The 17,316-nt window shown below is 46.4% G+C and overlaps 1 protein-coding gene across 2 annotated transcripts in view; it reads left to right on the top strand.

The window, feature by feature from the left end:
* The window catches only part of LOC143438448 (gamma-aminobutyric acid receptor subunit rho-2), a 35,293-nt gene that overhangs the window by 14,778 nt on the left and 3,199 nt on the right, over window positions 1-17,316 (top strand). The window contains exons 3-9 of one of the 2 annotated variants that reach the window (XM_076924016.1): window positions 4,993-5,060; window positions 8,922-9,145; window positions 9,692-9,774; window positions 9,959-10,099; window positions 12,783-12,935; window positions 14,124-14,320; window positions 15,553-15,741. In XM_076924016.1, the coding sequence (XP_076780131.1) occupies window positions 4,993-5,060; window positions 8,922-9,145; window positions 9,692-9,774; window positions 9,959-10,099; window positions 12,783-12,935; window positions 14,124-14,320; window positions 15,553-15,741 (1,055 nt within the window). The remainder of the gene's footprint in view (window positions 1-4,992; window positions 5,061-8,921; window positions 9,146-9,691; window positions 9,775-9,958; window positions 10,100-12,782; window positions 12,936-14,123; window positions 14,321-15,552; window positions 15,742-17,316) is intronic. The other variant, XM_076924017.1, reaches the window with a different exon arrangement.

Raw genomic sequence — 17,316 nt, 5'->3', positions numbered from 1 at the left:
TACAATGAAAAAAGAAGAAGCAAGATATACTGGATATACAGTTGGTGGATAGCAAGGGCATCAGGGAATGTAATGTTGGAGCCAAAGCTTGTGCTGAAAGAGATAAGAAGGGGCTCCATGTGAAATGGAATAAGAGAGTAGGACCCTCAGGCAAGACACTGTGGGTCCTGCTCTTGTGGATCTATGGCTCTCTGGGAACAGAGATGTTCAACAGGGGGTTCGGAAGCCCTGTGGGTATGTCCCTGGGACCAGCAACCAATAGGCAGATCAATTTACTTAGGGTGATTGAAGAACTGAGGATAGAGACTTCTAGGATGGGGTAAGGCCATTGGCTGGTGTTGGGGGCCGACTTTTAGCAGAAAGCGGCTATCAGCTTTGCAGCCATCTTGAGCCATATACCCTGACATGAGACTTGGATTACAATAGCCTACAACAGCTGAGCACACTCTGATAATCTTGGTTTAGATACCTTGGGTGTGTGAGATTAAAGGTGTGTGAGATTAAAGGTGTGTGAGATTAAAGGTGTGTGACTTAAGAGTATGACTTAGAAGTATAGAGATCAGAGTTAGAGACAAGACCTAAGGGCATGATTAAAGGTGTAACTTAGAGGCGTGGCTTAGAAGTAAGACATATAAAAGGCAGAGACAGAACAGATCAGAATCAGACTGAGATCAGAGAATCAGACACATCAGACATTAGGTAGAAGACACTTGGCTCCAGACAGAATCAGACACAGCAGACAGAGAAGACAGAGAAGGAGACACTTAGAGGAAGAGAGACTGAAGAATAAACGGGATTGAATCACACCCTGTCTGGTCTCCATTCTTCGAGTCTGCCCTCACCCTCGCTCTTGCTGAACCCCGACCCGCAGACCGGAGCAGCAGCTTGGGCCCGGATACAGTAGCCGCCCAAACGTGGGTCGGCCCGGGCCTCAACATTTTGCCTGGGCTGTGACGTTTTTTTGGCCGCCCCAACGTGGGGCTAGTGTGGACCCCAACAGGCTGGGGCTTAGGGTACCTGGAATGCCACATTGGCATGGGGAAAGATTTCAGGACTCTCAGGTGCTGGCTGAATAGGTTTTGTCAGGAGAAAGGACATTGGCCCTCAAATCAAGCTAAGGCTACATGATATTCCTCAGGTAGGGGATCTTGAACTCCCTAGACAAGGTCGGAAAAGGAGAAGACCGGATAATGAAGGTAGTCTCCCATATTGTGCTGAGTCCAGAGGCTATCCTGTCATGGTAGACTTCAATGACTTCAACCTTAATTAGCAGAGCTTCCCCACAAGACACTAGCCAGATAATCCTGCAATTTGTGAAAGGAAAAGGCTTGAGGAATATTATGTTCCCTAGAAGCAACAATGAATTTGCTTATGCAAATGTAATTCAAGGAGGGGCCAGGCTCCAACCCAAGCAGATAGCCAAACATGGCAGCTTCAATCATGTCTTGGCTTTAGATTCATGAAGAATACATTTAAGTGTAGTGGTTTGAATAGGAATGGTGCCCACAGACTCCTGTGTTTGAATGCTTGGCCATATGATAGTGGCACTATCAGGAGGTGTAGCCTTGTCAGAGGAAGTGTGTCACTGTGGGGGTGGGCTTTGATGTTGTGTATGTTCAAGCTATGCCCAGTGTGGCACACAGTCTCCTGCTGCCTGGGGATCAGGATGTAAAACTCTTGGCTCCTCTAGCACCACACCTGCCTGCATGCTGCCATGCTTCCCACCATGATGATAATGGACTGAACCTATGAAACTATAAGCCAGTCCGAATGAATAAAATGTTTTCCTTTTTAAGAGTTGCCTTGGTCATGGTATCTCTTCCCAGCAATGAAACCCTAAGACAATGAGTAAGGGGATTGTGGAATCTTTCTCAATGGATAAGGAGAGCTGCTGAGACCAGGTATTGGTGAGGGGAATTCTTATATGGAGTCCCAGAGATGCCACTGTGAAAATGTGAATATGAAATCTGTTTTCTGCTAGTGACTCCATAATGTTGGAGGGGTACCCAAAGTTGTGGGGTATCTTTCAGGAAGAGCTAAAGACAGGGAGTAGAACCAGCCGAAGAGAGAGAAGTGCGTTGCTGTCAGCAAAGCTGAAGAGCTAAGCCATCTAAGGCCTTTGACATCAGACATGCAGTTCTGGGATTGGAAGTTTGCTCTGCTGGATTTTGGTATTGCTTTGGTCCAGTAATTCCTCACTCTGCTCCCATTCCTCCCTTTTGGAATGGTAATGTATATATGTACAAATATATATTAGAAGTATATGATTTGCTTTTTGATTATATAAAAGGTTACAATTAAGCGGTTGCCTCAAGTTTCAGAAGAGACTGTGGACTTGTACACTCTGTTGAGACCGAAAGACTATAGAGACTTTGAATGCATTTTCTGTTATGATATGGCCAGGAGCCTATAAAGGCTAGGAAATGAAATGTAGTAGCTTGAAGAAGAATGGTCCCCGTAGGCTCATATATTTGAATGCTTGGTCCCCAGTTGGTGGGGCTGTTTAAGAAGGATTAGGACAAGTGGCCTTGTTGGAAGAGGTGTGTGACTCAGGGTGAGCTTTGAGGTTTCAAAAGTACACACCATTCCTAGATAGCTTTCTCTGTCTTGTGCTTGTAGGTCAGGAAGTAAGCTCTCAGCTAAATGCCTCAGTGGCATGCCTGTCTATCTGTTGCCATGATCCCCCCCAGTGATGGTCATGAACTCTAACCTTCTGCAAGAATGAGCCCCAAACTCAATGTTTTCTTTTATAAGTCGCCTTCATCATGGTGTTTTGTCATAGCAATAGAAAAATGGTGAAGATACACACTGACATGATTTGAAGCTGAGTTGTACATTACATTCTATACATTAAGCTATACATGAAGGTGAAGGTCTGTCTATCTTCACTATTAAGGTGTGATCTTTAGAAAGGTAGTACAAAACATCTACGCTGGGGTCTCTGCAGTCTAGTCTCTTTTCTTGAGCACCGAGAAATCATCTAAAGTACTGTGTACATGCCTGGTTCCCTTCAGAACTGATAAACGCTCCCAGGAGAATAGATTCTAATACCAGGTCCCCCTCTTCGGTCCATGTTTCCCTCCATCATTGTCCCTGTAAGTCTGCACAACTCTGTTGACTTCTTCACAAAGAAGACAGCAAACTGAGATATAAGTCAGAGGCAGGGTTTTTGCCTAAAAGGGTTTGCTCCCAACACCACTTAGCTGCCCATCATTGGCTATAGAAGCCCTTGAGTCTTTCCAGTGGTAGAGGTTTGTCCAGTATGTGTAAGATTCTGAGTAACACACACACACACACACACACACACACACACTAATACAGTCCCAACACCAAAATAAATGCTCAATTTCTAAGACAACCCTGCTTTAAGCATGATGTACAGTTTTTTTAAAATTTAGTGCCAGGGGACTGGAGCCATACCTCAGTGGTTACGAATATTGGCTGTTCTTGCAAAGGACTGGGGGTTCAATTCCTGGTACCCACATGGAAACTTAAAACTGTGTGTAAATCCACTCTCAGGCAGTTTGACGCCCAGCAAAATGCCCATGTGCATAAAAAGAAACAAACAAATAAGTAAGTAAATAAATAACCCCTGGAGTTCAGTGCTGGATGCTGCCGTTGGGTTATTAGGAGTTTAGGTTCCAAGTGCTCAGTAAAGTTGGCTTGTGATTCTTCTTTTTCATTCCTTGTTTTGACTTCATAAAATAAATTGATGTTTTAGATGTCTTTTTTGGTTTTTTTAAACATTCTTTCTATAGCTTCCAGAAAAGAGTATATATAGAATGGTGCCAATTCCCCTGAAACCATCGGTGCTTTGCTGGTATAGCCATTTGGACCTGGTATTTTCTTTTTGGGAAAATTTTAATCACAGACTCAACTTCACCTGATTCTTCAGAATGGCTATTTGGTTGTGAGTGTAAAAATGTTAAATATGCTTGATAGATGTCAAGTTCTTATTTTTCTCCTTTTATGATTTTAATATTAAAAATATTTTTAATTTTTTTAAAAGAAAAATTGAGGGCTGAAGAGATGGCTCAGTGGTTAAGAGCATTGATTGCTCTTCCAGAGGTCCTGAGTTTAACTCCCAGCAACCACATGGTGGCTCACAACCATCTGTAATGAGATCTGGCGCCCTCTTCTGGTGTGTCTGAAGACAGCTAGTGTACTCATATAAATAAAAAAATATATATTTAAAAAAAAAAAAAAAGAAAGAAAAAAGAAAAATTGAGACCTGGTTCAGCTGAGTTGTCAAGACTGGCCTCAAAATTCAATCCTTCTGACTAGCTGGGACTAGTCATGCACTACATCCGGTATCATGGATCTCAAACTCATTTAAATTTTTTTTTCTGCGGAATACATGTATAAAACCGTGCACAAACTAACTGTTCAGCTCATTAACCTCTAACTAAGTAAACTCACAATGTACCTGTCATCTAGCTTAAGAAAAAGATAGGGCCCTAGATAATGTCACAGATGAATGCTTTTAGAAATCCGGCCATAGAATCTCACTTGGTGTGCCTCCAACCTCCCGCGGCGCTGTCTTATGATGTGATGATGTAACTGGTTAGACTAGACTAAAAGCTACTACAAGGCAGATCTCCAGCTGTGTGTTAGCTTCTCTGTAGGAAGGTGATCCAGCCTTGGGTCAGTGATCGAGGGCTCCACTCAGGCACTGGGGCCGCACACTCTGACTTGCACACACGGCCTAGGACGGAGGTGGGTGTAATCAAGTTCAGAACCTGCCCAGCAAGCACAGAGAGCATTCACTTCTGCCTAGGAACAGTGTGTAGTGTAGTCCCAGTCTCTGGCCTCAGTGATAACGCGTATAGGCACCTTATACTTCAGGAACTAGCAGAAAACACCCCACATAGACTTCTGAGCCCCTGCCACACCCCTGAGGCAACCCCCACTCCACAGGGACGATGCTGAGCTATTGTTCAGCCCCTAGTGGGGAGGACTACATCTTAATCAGCTGTCTCTGCTCTCCCACAGGCCCAGCCATCCCCGTAGGTGTGGACGTGCAGGTGGAGAGTCTGGACAGCATCTCCGAGGTGGACATGGTAGGCACTGCCCCAGACTGGCTTCAGGGAGGGATCACATTGCTGAGACCATGGAGGCCTCTGAGGTGCAGGTCGTGCCTGCGAAATCAGAAGGTCACCAGACTGGGTCTTGGAAGCTGGCCAAGAACAGCAGCCTCTAGAGCAGGGTTATTGTTTTCACTGGGATTATTGTTAGCTGGGGACTGAGGCCTTGGAAGGCATGCTGGAGGTAATATAAACAAGGGGCCCAATGAGTCACACTTGGAGGAGTGACAGAGTTGGGCATTTTGATTGTAATCCTTCAGTGCTTTGATTTTTTCATCTTTGTGTGAGCACTGCTCCCCCTCTTCCCACAACCCCTCACAGCACCCCCCCTCCCCACCGCACCCTCCATGTCCATACCCATCTTTTGACTCTTGTGGAGGCTCCCTCGCCTTGAAGGGGAGAGTGACCTTCCATGCCTTTCAGTCCTCTCTGTGTTCTGCGCACTGCTCTGTAAGTTTACAAACTTCCTCTGCGTGTGGCCTTCCTCTGGTCCTCCCTGGAGGCTTCTGTCTTATTCTTTAGCAGTTTACCCAAGCACATGGCCTGGGTGTTCCGTGTTTCCTTCATAACTAACACAATCAGCTCTTGTGCTATGGATTTATTTTGGAATGAGCTTCCCTCCATCCCTCCCTTCTTCCCTCCCTCCCTCTTTTCCTCTGTCATTTCCTCTCCTCATCCTCCCTCTCTTCCTTCCCTCCCCTTCTTCAGCTTTCCTTCCTTCCCTTCCTCCCTCCTTCTTTCATCCCTCCCTTCCCTCCTCAGCCCCTCCTTGTTCCTTGGGTTGATGTGGGAGGACCTGGCTGGGTGGTATCAATCCTGGGCAGGTGGTCCTAGGGTGTGTAAGAAAGCAGGCTGAAGCCGGACATGGTGGCGTATGCCTTTGATCCCAGCAATCCAAGGAAGCAAATCCAAGGTCATGTACCTATAAGCAGACACTCTGCCACTGAGCCCCCAATCCTCTTCTGGCTCGTAGTTGATTCTGAACAGCATAGCTGAGAAAGTATGAGCTGCTCACTCCTCAGAGCTCCAGCTCCTGGCAAGGATCTAGGTGTGGAAGGTGTGGAGGTCTCCAGGATACTGGAACACAACCTGCCAGACTCTTTGGGCTTTCACCAGCTGGGTTCAGCTGGGTCTGGGGCCAGCCTGACTTCCCTAGGCCACAGGGACATACCAGTTCCAGGTATGAAGAGCCATCTGCATGGCTTCAGATAGATATTCTAAAGAGAAGTGACCAGCATGGTATCCTAGGGCTTCCATTGCTGTGATTAAACACCATGACCTAAAGCAACTTAAGGAGAAAGGGTTTATTTGGCTTACACTGCCAGGCAACAGCCCATCACTGAGGGAAATTGGGGGCAGGAACTCAAGGCAGGAACCCACAGGCAGGAACTGAAGCAGAAACTATGGAGGGGCATTGCTTACCAATTTTCTTCTTTCTTCTTTGGAGACAGGGTCTCCTTGTGTGGTTCAGGATGGCCTCACAGAGATCCGCCTGCCTCTGCCTCCTGGTTGGTGGCATTAAAGGCGTATGCCACCATGTCCAGCTTTACGCTGCTCTCTTACACACCTGTCCAGGATTGGCACCACCCACAATGAGCCAGGTTCTTCCACATCAATCCTTAATCAAGAAAATGCTCTACAGACTTGTCGGTAGACTGTTTGATGGAGGCCTTTTCTTCATTGGGGTTCCTCTTCCAAGATGATTCTAGCTTGTGTGTCAAGCTGACAGAGAACCAACCAGGACACATGGCTTGCCCTGCTTTGAGAATCTACAACCAGTGGGAAAGCAGGATTCCAGCAAAAAGAAAGAAGCAGGCAGAGACCTTACAAGCTGGCCGGCACACAGTTGGTATTTGAAAACCTGTAATGTGACACTCCTACCCTACTCCCTGGTGTCCCTCAAAGCACGCTCTCCAGTTGTGTGACCAGAGAGGCATTTGGCTGGTCTCTTCCCAATCATCATAGCTACTGTTTTTGTATGTGGAAGAGGAGTTATGGCAAGTGCTGATGCACAGGTAACTAGGTCAGTCTAGAAATGGACTTGTGCAGACCTAATCTTGGATTTCTCCTTCACTGCTGGAGTATTCTCTTCACTTGCCACCCTCTCTTCTTCATCTGCTCCCAGAAAAAGGTCTTTTGGGAAGTTATTCCCCCATAACTAAGTCTTAGCTCTAGATTATGTCTATGTTGTTGTTGTTTTTTTTTTTTGTTGTTGTTGTTTTTTGAGACAGGGTTTCTCTGTGTAGCCCTGGCTGTCCTGGAACTCACTCTGTAGACCAGGCTAGCCTCGAACTCAGAAATCCACCTGCCTCTGCCTCCCAAGTGCTGGGATTAAAGACAAGCGCCACCACTGCCCAGCTCTAGCTTATGTCTAAAGGCCCAACTCTGGGTTTAAAGAATCAGGCATACAGGTCAGCAGACACACTTTTAACAAGGTAAGCACCCCAGGCTTGACACACAGTAAATGTGCATTATCACCCCAGATTTCCATTGAGAGAACATCTTTGATGGTGCTGGTGACTGAACCTAAGAGCTTGCATGAGTCAGTCAAGTGCTCTATATCGAGCCACACCTCCAGACCTCAGTTAGCAAGCATTTATCGGGCACTCACCTTGTGACTGGCTAGGCATAGTGGTGAACGGTAATTCAGTGTGTGGAGAGCACAGCTCTGCCTCCAAGGATCTCCTAAGCCCAATGGTAGAAACCTTTGTAGGAGGCATACCCGACTGTCCATGTTTCTGGAACTGACCCCTCAGCTGAAATCCATTGGTTGAGATACTGTTGGGACCTGAATCAGGCCGCATCTCCCAGAGTTGTCTCCAGGAGTAAAGCAGTGCGTGCTGTGACTTGACAATTCTCAATTATGATATGTGGTTCTTTCATGCTTTTTGTTACATGTTCTGTGCTGAACTAATCATGTGATATGAAGCTTCCCACTCCCTTAAAACGTTATCAGAAGTCAAGTCTTTCTTCTCTGTTCAGCGGTTTGGTTTGAGGTTTAGAAGGAGACTGCTACAAAGGCTGCCTTGAAGGATGCCACCTGAAAAGGCTCCTTTCCCACCATCCCTACCCCACCACCCTTCCTCCCTTTCCCTCCCCCTTTCTCATTCTTCTGCTTTAAAAAATTTATTTATTATGTACATTGATGTTTTGCTTGCATTTATGTCTGTGTGAGAGTGTCAGATCCCCTGGAACAGGAGTTAATAGACAGTTGTGAGCTGCCATGTAAGTGCTGGGAATTGAACCCTGGTCCTCTGGAAGAGTAGCCAGTGCTCTTAACCACTGAGCCATCTCTCCAGCCCCCTCATTCTTACTCTTGAAGAGTCTGTCCTTCAAAGGGAAGCCTCCCCTTCCCTTTCAGGCCCCACCATGTTTGGATCTCCATTTATTGTACTTTTTCTGTCTGACACTCTTACTCCAACCTTGAGTCTCAGTCACGGCCTTGAGGCCCCCCCCCCTTTTTTTTAAATGCAGTTCATTGAGGAGAATCATCACACCTTTCTTTCCAAAGTGACTGCTGGTACTTATCTTTCATTACAGTGAAAACCGCTGTGTCCAGGGAACTAGTGCAGAAGGCCAGGGCTTTGGAGGCAGTGCACCCTGCTGGGCCGTGGCCAGACTGTGGCTCCATAGCTGGGTTTTTAGTTGCAAAAGTGAGCCACCTTCTTCCCGACTGCCACAGAGCCACCATGTTGGCCACTGTGCTCAGGACTGCAGGGCTGTCACTCTGAGTCTGGAAGCAGGATCTAGGGTACTCTGAAGTGGATCCATGGCAGGGAGGGATGCATTCTAAGCCTTTCTATCTAAAGCACGTCTGGCTTCTTCCCTGGCTCCCAGGACTTCACTATGACCCTGTACCTGAGGCATTACTGGAGGGACGAGAGGCTGGCCTTTCCTAGCAGTAGCAACAAGAGCATGACCTTTGATGGCAGGCTGGTGAAAAAGATCTGGGTTCCTGATGTCTTCTTTGTGCACTCCAAAAGATCATTTATTCACGACACCACCACTGACAACATCATGCTTCGAGTGTTCCCAGACGGTCACGTGCTGTACAGCATGAGGTAACAGTCCATGCATCATTCTTTTCTCATTCCAGTGCCATCATATCAGCTCCGTTGGCCCCGATGAGTGTGTCACTAGAGTAGGGTCTATGGGTGACACAACCTTTTGATATATGTCTGATGCCACCTCTGCAGATGGCAACTTCCTCTTTGCTGGGGGTCTTTGACTTGAGTTAAAAGATTAATTTGGTCCATTGTTGGGAACAATGACTTTTTTTCCTCTTAGACTCTATGATTCTAGTTGGTTGCCAATAACAATTTAAAGCTAATAACAGTAGCTATTATTTATTACGTGCTGTTGCAGGTTTCCTTCTGAGAGGACTTGGCTGACTCAAGGGTCCTTACTCCTAGCCTGTTTGTGTGGTTCACCAGAATTAATTTTAGTAGCAGGCATGCTCTTTTCTTGGGTGGAGGATGACTCGGGCCCCACCTCACAGGCATCTCTGAGGGAGGCAGCCCTGGGTGATATACTGGGTCTTCCTAAGTATGGGTAGAGCCTGGGCTGGTGGTCCACTTCCAACCAGCTCACCTCTTTGTGTTTTACAGGATTACCGTCACTGCCATGTGCAACATGGACTTCAGCCACTTCCCCCTGGACACACAGACCTGCTCTTTGGAGCTAGAGAGCTGTATGTATGCAGGGCTTTTATGCCTTTGCCTTATTCGCTCTCCCACCTTGTGGCCACTTGAGAATCGTGAGGCCGAGGGCTATCACCAGTGTTAAGAACTGTTCCCTCTGGCACAGGGTTTCCTTGTTGCTTCCCACAACCAGAGAAGTCAGGGTCAAAGTTCACTTGTTTTCCTCTCCCCAAGATGCGTACACAGATGAAGATCTGATGCTGTACTGGAAGAATGGGGACGAGTCCCTGAAAACGGACGAGAAGATCTCCTTGTCCCAGTTTCTGATCCAGAAATTTCACACGACTTCCAGACTGGCTTTCTACAGCAGCACTGGTAGCCGATGACTGTCACGGCCAGACTCAAATGTGGGAGAGACACATTTGAATTCTCCGGCCTTCACCTTCGCCACTTCCCACACATATGATGTGGACTAGCCAACTAAAGTGTAGTCCTAAATAGTGCCTTTGAAAAGCAGGAGATAGTCAGCTGCTATCTTCTGAGATCCCGCCCCCAGAGGTGACACGAATTAGTAAACACCCTCAAGAAATCTGTGGCTGTCTGATTCATAAGAATGGGATGGTGGTTTGCATGCTGTTCTATGACCTTAGATGCTCTACTTCACAGCTAAGCAAGGAAAAGTATTTATTATCTACATCCAAGCTATATTTTGTTTTCTTTTTTTCTGCTGGAGGCTAACCCAGGGCCTTGGACATGTTCAGTCCGTGTGCTATCACTGACTTAAATCATCAACCCCAGTGGCATCATTTTTCAGTCCTTAGTTTAACCTCTTGGATCCTGGGCCACAGTTGAACATTTGAGGGGACCCATCTGTCAACTTTGGTCTAGTCTCATCTTAATCTCCTCGGTTAGATTTTTAGAACTGCCATAATGAAGTTCTGGATATTTGAAACAGCTGAGATTTAGACTGTCACTGTGTGTGAGAGCCCATAGGTCTGAGGGCCATGTTCCCTCTGCAGGCTGGAGGGCAGAACCTCTCTTTCCAACCTCTGCTGTTTGCCAACAATGCTTGGCATCCTGACCTGCAGCTGTGCCACCCCAACTTACTTCATCCCTGTGTGTTATTCTTCTGTGTCCCTACTTGGTGTCTTCCCTGTATGTCTATGTTCAACTTTGCCTCTTTTGTAGGGACACCAGTCACTGTGTTAGGGTCTATTATAATCCAACATGGCCTTATTTTGTTTTAGTTACGTTTGCAAAAACCCTATCTCTAAATATCACACTTGCTGGTAGTAGGAGCTAAGACTCCCATCTATCTTCAAATACAATTCAATAGTACTTCTGAAAGCTACTGGCCTCAATGGGACTCTTACTTCATCGTCCCTTGTCCCAGAGCTGGGATGCCCAAGCCCCTTGATGGAAAGCTTTTGTGTGCCTTCCTTACCCAGCATGCTGTTCCAGATGGTCATCTGCCTTCCCCCACCCCTGAGCTCATAGTAACAAACACAGAAAGAGCACAGGCCTGTCTAGTGCTGTGCTGGCATCAGGACAGCCACAGGCCTGCCTCAGTGTGTGCCCAACGTGCTCATCTTCAGCTCTTTCCTTTAGCTGATGTGTGTGCGCACACACACACACACACACACACACACACACACACACACACGACTTTCTTATCTATTCTTTGTAGTGGTTGTCTTTATTAATTAAAAACAAAGCCGTACCTTATGTAGATGAGTGTTTTGCATGTGTGTATGTGTGTGTGCCACGTGTGTGCCTGGTACCATCAGATGTGAGAAGAGGGCATCAGATCCCCTGAAACTCTGGAGTCATAGGTTGGTGTACATCACTGTACAGTTGCTGGGAACCAAACGCAGGTACACTGGGCAAGCAGCCAGTGCTCTCAACCACTGAGCCGTCTCTCCAGCTGTCTTACCTATCTTTACCAAATCCAAAATGATGAAGCCACTGCTAAGAACTGCTCACATACTGTCTGTTACATGCCACTTTGTATACGTGAAATCATTTCTACCCTACAAACTCAAGATTTAGATGTTAATATTCCCTGATTTCAGATCAGGAAACTGAGACGTAAGGGTTAAGCTATCAGTTCAAGTTTCAGAGCTGTGAGATCCCATGTTTGTTCCTTTAGTGGCCTCTGTGCTGTAAATGTGCAGTTGTTTATGTGGTTTTTTTCCCATTCGAGCCTTTCTGGAGCTCAGATTCAACTGCATCTTCCACTCCTGCTACTCATTAAGTACTACAGATGTGTGTGTGTGTGTGTGTGTGTGTGTGTGTGTGTGTGTGACATAGGACTTAGACACAGTGCACATGTCATAGTTCTTTTCTCTATCCCAGTGTTTCCAACACAACTTCTTTGATTTTCCTGAATAGAATCAGGAACGAGGGAATAGTCCTGACTAGAGTAGGGGCAGCTTTCAGCTCTTCCAGGGAGACTGTGCAAACCTAATAAGCAACAGGATTTGCTTTGTGGATGCTGTTTGGAGTGGGGAAAATTGGCCTCATTGAATGAACTGATTGTTTTCTTCCTGTTCTTGAAGAGCACTTTCTGTTTGTTCATCTTCCTGAAAGCATCAGCCATTTCAGACCGCCCGGGAGAATACTCAGTAGCCAGGTGTCAAGTCTGTCTGGACACACCCCATTGTTTCAGTCCCTTCCTACTGACCTAACCCTCCCTTCTCCTAAGTACTTACCTCAGGCTCTTACCAGACAGTCTATCTGCTCCCCAATGTTTCTTGGGAGTCTCGGGGATGCAGCCTGAGGTTCACCTGTACCCATGCTACCAAAACAAGGTACTCACAACCTGGGGCAAATTTGCGGAGTCAGAGCAGGGTCGGGGGCGGGTAGGAGTAGACTGGGAACAAGGCATCTCACAGACCTTGAGTGGATCAGAACTTAAAGGCTGTTGCTTTTTGGCCAGTGTGGTTCTCAGGTTGCATTCAGGCACTCCGGGGAGCTATCAGCTGTGTTTAACAAGTGGTTGATGAGACATGTCAGGATGCTCTCTATGGAACCTCACTCCTCCTCCCTGTGTCCCCAGGCTGGTACAACCGTCTGTACATCAACTTCACTCTGCGTCGTCACATCTTCTTCTTCTTGCTCCAAACCTACTTCCCTGCCACCCTCATGGTCATGCTGTCCTGGGTGTCCTTCTGGATTGACTACAAAGCTGTGCCTGCCAGAGTCTCACTGGGTAAAAGTATTTGATAAGGTGTGGTAGGATGCTTTTGGCTTGCTTTATTTTTCAGCTGATCGCTAGGTAATGGAGAATTAAAGTCATGATCTGGGCATGGTGGCTCAATAAAGTAATCCCAGCACTCGGCCTGCGGCTGGAGGACTGTAAGTTTGAGGTTAACTTTGGCTACACAGAAAACGAACCCCCCACTTTAAAAAAAAAAAAAAAAAAAAAAAAAAAAAAAAAAAAAACCAAAGTAAGTCTTTAGAAGTCTTAACTGATGGGCTTGTGAGTTGAGGGAAGACTTTGCTGCTGCCTCTTGCCTACCCTATCTACCTGAAGTCTGAGGTAGACTTGTAAGAAGCCCTCAGATTGCATCAGTCCAAAGGCAGAGCCAGTTTGGGGTATGGGAAACACAGTATGGGAGCACAGTACTAAAATAAATGAATGATTTTGGCAAATGCCAGAAAAATTCTGTAAATCCTAAAACCTTTCTGGCTTGTACAGTGGAGGCTGGAAGCAGGTGCTAACGTGTAGTGTTTTTTTTTTTTTTCCCCCAAGACAGGTTTTCTGTGGGTAGCCCAGGCTGTCCTGAAACTCACTCTGTAGACCAGGCTGGCCTCAAACTTAGAAATCCGCCTGCCTCTGCCTCCCAAGTGCTGGGATTAAAGGCGTGCACCATCATTGCCCGGCAAAAGCTGTATTCTTTCAGAGCTGAAGCTCTGGCTTTTGCCAGACCCCGAATTCCAGCATTGCAATCCAGCATTGCAATTTGGGTAAAGTTGGGGTAGATCCTGACAAATGGGAGGGCTTACTGGGCAAGCCACAGTGGAGAAGAAGTGGACAGAGCTTGATAAATGTGGCTTAGTCTCTGTGCTTATTCCTTGAGAGGTATCCCTGAGTCACCATTTTTAATTCCATGTCATAAGTGGTCCCTCATGAGGCACGACATTGTCAGCCACATCACAGAAACTCAGACTCCCAAGGTGACTGAAAACAGGCAGTTTTGGTCCTTGGGGGTGACATTCCAGGAGATGTGAGTCAGGGAAGGCCTGATTGTTTTAGGAAGCAGAGCCTTATACCTCAGCTGTGTGGAAATATGGCTGAGAAATCTCTCACTTGGTTTAGGGGACAGAGAATATAAAATTGTGAGATGTGGGCTCGGCTCTGGGGTAGCTCAGCAGCTGAACTGAGATGGTTTTACAGGCATCATGACGGTGTTGACCATGTCTACCATCATCACGGGCGTGAACGCCTCCATGCCCCGAGTGTCCTACATCCGAGCCGTGGACATCTACCTCTGGGTCAGCTTTGTGTTCGTGTTCCTGTCCGTGCTGGAGTACGCAGCCGTCAACTACCTGACCACAGTGCAGGAGCAGAAGGAACGGAAGTTTCGAGAGAAGGTGAGGAGACCTCGTTCCTCTTCTCTTGTGAGCTGGGGCTAGTGTCTGGACAAGAATGAGTTTGTCGGTTGGGTAGGGACAGTGAGGAGGGGCCAACACCGAATGCCAAAGTGTGAACAAGCCTCTCCTTGCCCTATTCAGACAGAAATTGTGGGTAGGAAAGAAGTGATTTCAGTGCTGCTCTGTGGTAACCTTTGCACCCCTCAGCATTTGACAATAGCAAGTGCTAGCAATGAGCAGGCTGGAGCCACAGCAGGTACCACAGCTGGAGGCCCGACTCTTAGGTCCGCAGCAGTATCTCCTACATACACATTATAGTTTGACTGTGATTTCACCATCCCCAATTTCACCCGATCTTCCCGACCGATCCAACTTTGTATTCTTTCTCTCCTTCTCTCTTTAAAACAAACAAAAACGAGAAAGAAGAAACAAGAAGCACTCTCCCCAACCTGAACTTATAATATATAATAACAAGACCAATAAGAAAAAAAAATGCTCGAACAAAGCAAAGTGAGACAGGAAATGTTACAAAAATACTATTGAGTTCATTCTGTGTTGTCCATTTACTACTGCGTTCAGTTAATCTCTCAAGACTCAGTTTTCTTCTCGTGCCTTCCGTAGAACTGGATTGGTGGACAGAAATTACTTAAATTTGGTTTTATCATGGAACATTTATTTTTTTGTTGTTGTTGTTTATTGGGAAAGGTTTCCTGAGCATATTAGTCTGGGCTGGCACCTGCAAACTCTCAGAGTTTGTAGAACATCTGCCCAAGTTCTTCTGGTTTTCAGAGTCTCCTTTGAGAAGTCAGGTGTTATTCTGGTGGGCCTGCCTTTGTACGCCGCTTGGTCTTTTGCCTTGCAGCTTGTAATAGCCTTTCTTTGCTCTGTATGTTTGATGTTTTGATTATTATGCGCCAAGAGGAGTCCCTTTTCTGGTCCAGACTATTTGGTGTTCTGTATTCTTCTTGTACCTTGATAGGCACCTCCTTCTTTAGGTTGAGAGAAATTTTCTTCCATAATTTTGTTTAAAAGTTTTCCAGGACCTTTGACCTGGGTTTCTTCTTTCTCTTTTATCATTATTGTTTGTAGGTTTGGTCTTTTCACAATGTCCCAGATTTCATAGATGTTTTGTGCTTGATTTTTTTTTTTAATTTAACATTTCCTTTGATGGAACTTTCCATTTCTTCTGCCTTATGTTCAACAACTGAGGTTCTCTCTCCCATGTCTTGTAGTCTGTTGGTGATGTTGAAAGACCCTCGTGGAGGGGAGACCCTCACTCAAGTCTCGGGATATCAAAGCCACCCAGTAACTCACAAGACACTGAACTCGATGCAAGCGCAAGAGGTTTATTTCGGGATCAGAAGCAGCATGCTGAGGCCGAGACTCCAAGGAGTGTTGACCCCGAGGCAGGGGAGTACAGGGTATTTAAAGGAAAAAAACCCACAAACCAGGGGGGTGGTAAGGGAGAAACCAAGGAAGAATATCATAGAGATAGCAAAAAGTTCCAGCCCATACCATAAAAATAGTGGAAAGTTCCAACCCATTATCCAGGGCAGGGGTGGGGTGGGGGTGGGAAACATCCTTTACATAAGAATTTAACCTTGTTCAACTATATATTTTGTGGTCAGCCAGTTCCTGGGCTGACCCCAGCTGACCTGTATTCTTGGCTCTGCTGCTTTGTGGTCAGTTAGGTTCCTGGAACATAGCTGGCCTGGCTTCTTTCTATCTGCTAGGGGTCTCAAAAAGTTTCCATTCCTTTCATTCCCTTCCTCCTCCATCCTGGAATGTGTCTCCATGATTTGGGCCTTCCCCACCCTCAAGTGGGGTCTCTTCCCTGAGGTCTGAGGAATGTTAATCAGCCTTTTCCTTCCTCTCCTGAATGTTAATCCAGCAAGTGTCCTCTGACTCAGGGAATAATGTACTCCTCCTGGCCTGCATTCTTGGCTCAGGTCTAGGGGGCTTAAAAACTTTCCATACTTTTCATAAGTTTTCTATATCTTTCAATGTTTACCACTGAGGTCCTTGTTTCAAATCTTAAATTTTTCATTTCCAGTTTTTTCCAGTTTGGGTTTTCTTTCATGTTGTCATTCTTTCACTCAGCTATTTGTGTGTTTGCAGACTTCAACAAGGTGTTTACTTCTTTGAGGTCCTTGAACAGATTCCTAGTTGCTGTTTTCAAGTGCTTGTCTTGTGCTTTAGCTATATTGCATTTCACAGGGCTACTGTAACAGAGTTACTAGATTTTGGTGGAGGCTCATTCTCTTGGCTATTCATGTTCATGATTTTGTGCTGAAGTCTAAGTGTTCGGAGTTAGGGTGCTTGCAGTCATTCCAGGTGTCGATAGCTGGTCTTGTTTTTATTGTGTGTGTGCTCTGTTCTTCGGTTGCTGTAGCCCTCTGTGGATCCTAGGAAAGTAGTGGCTGCAGGTTCACTGGTAGAGTGCTTTTGCAGGTTGGCGGCCAGAAGAAAGGAATGGAGACAGGTTAGGAGAAGAGGCTGAGAGGAGCCATGGGAAAAAGCTACTGGGATCTGGTCTACACCAAGAGACAATCTGAGGGGTTGGAGGTGTGGTGGAAGGGAGGGGATCCTGCAAGCGGACAAAGGAGAAACAGGGATGAATGTGTGAGGAGAATCCTGGGTCTGTACCAAGAGGTGGAGCCCCAGTGAATGGAGTTGGTGTGGGAAGATGGGATCCTGTGAGCAGGCTACCACAGGATGAGGCGTACCTCTGGAGAGAGTACAACAGAGGACAAGAAGGATACTGAGAACTGCCTCCTGGAGTTTCAACCCAGTGTGGCCACTGGAAGTAGTGGTCAGTACAAAGGACAGAGATGAACGAGAACCGACGCCTGAGAGGGTCCTTAAGTCGGCCACAGAGTATTCAGAATAACTGGTGCTGGCATAAGGGCCCTCATCTGTCCATCAGACTGATGGTGCTTTTCTTTAAGGCAGTCAAGGGGTTAACAGAAAGGTGGCTAACAGCTGCCAACTAGGGC

This window comes from Arvicanthis niloticus, chromosome 25 (assembly GCF_011762505.2).
Source record: "Arvicanthis niloticus isolate mArvNil1 chromosome 25, mArvNil1.pat.X, whole genome shotgun sequence".
NCBI classification, from domain to species: domain Eukaryota; kingdom Metazoa; phylum Chordata; class Mammalia; order Rodentia; family Muridae; genus Arvicanthis; species Arvicanthis niloticus.
The sequence above is the reverse complement of the archived record's forward strand: the minus strand, read 5'-3'. Positions and strand labels throughout refer to the sequence as shown.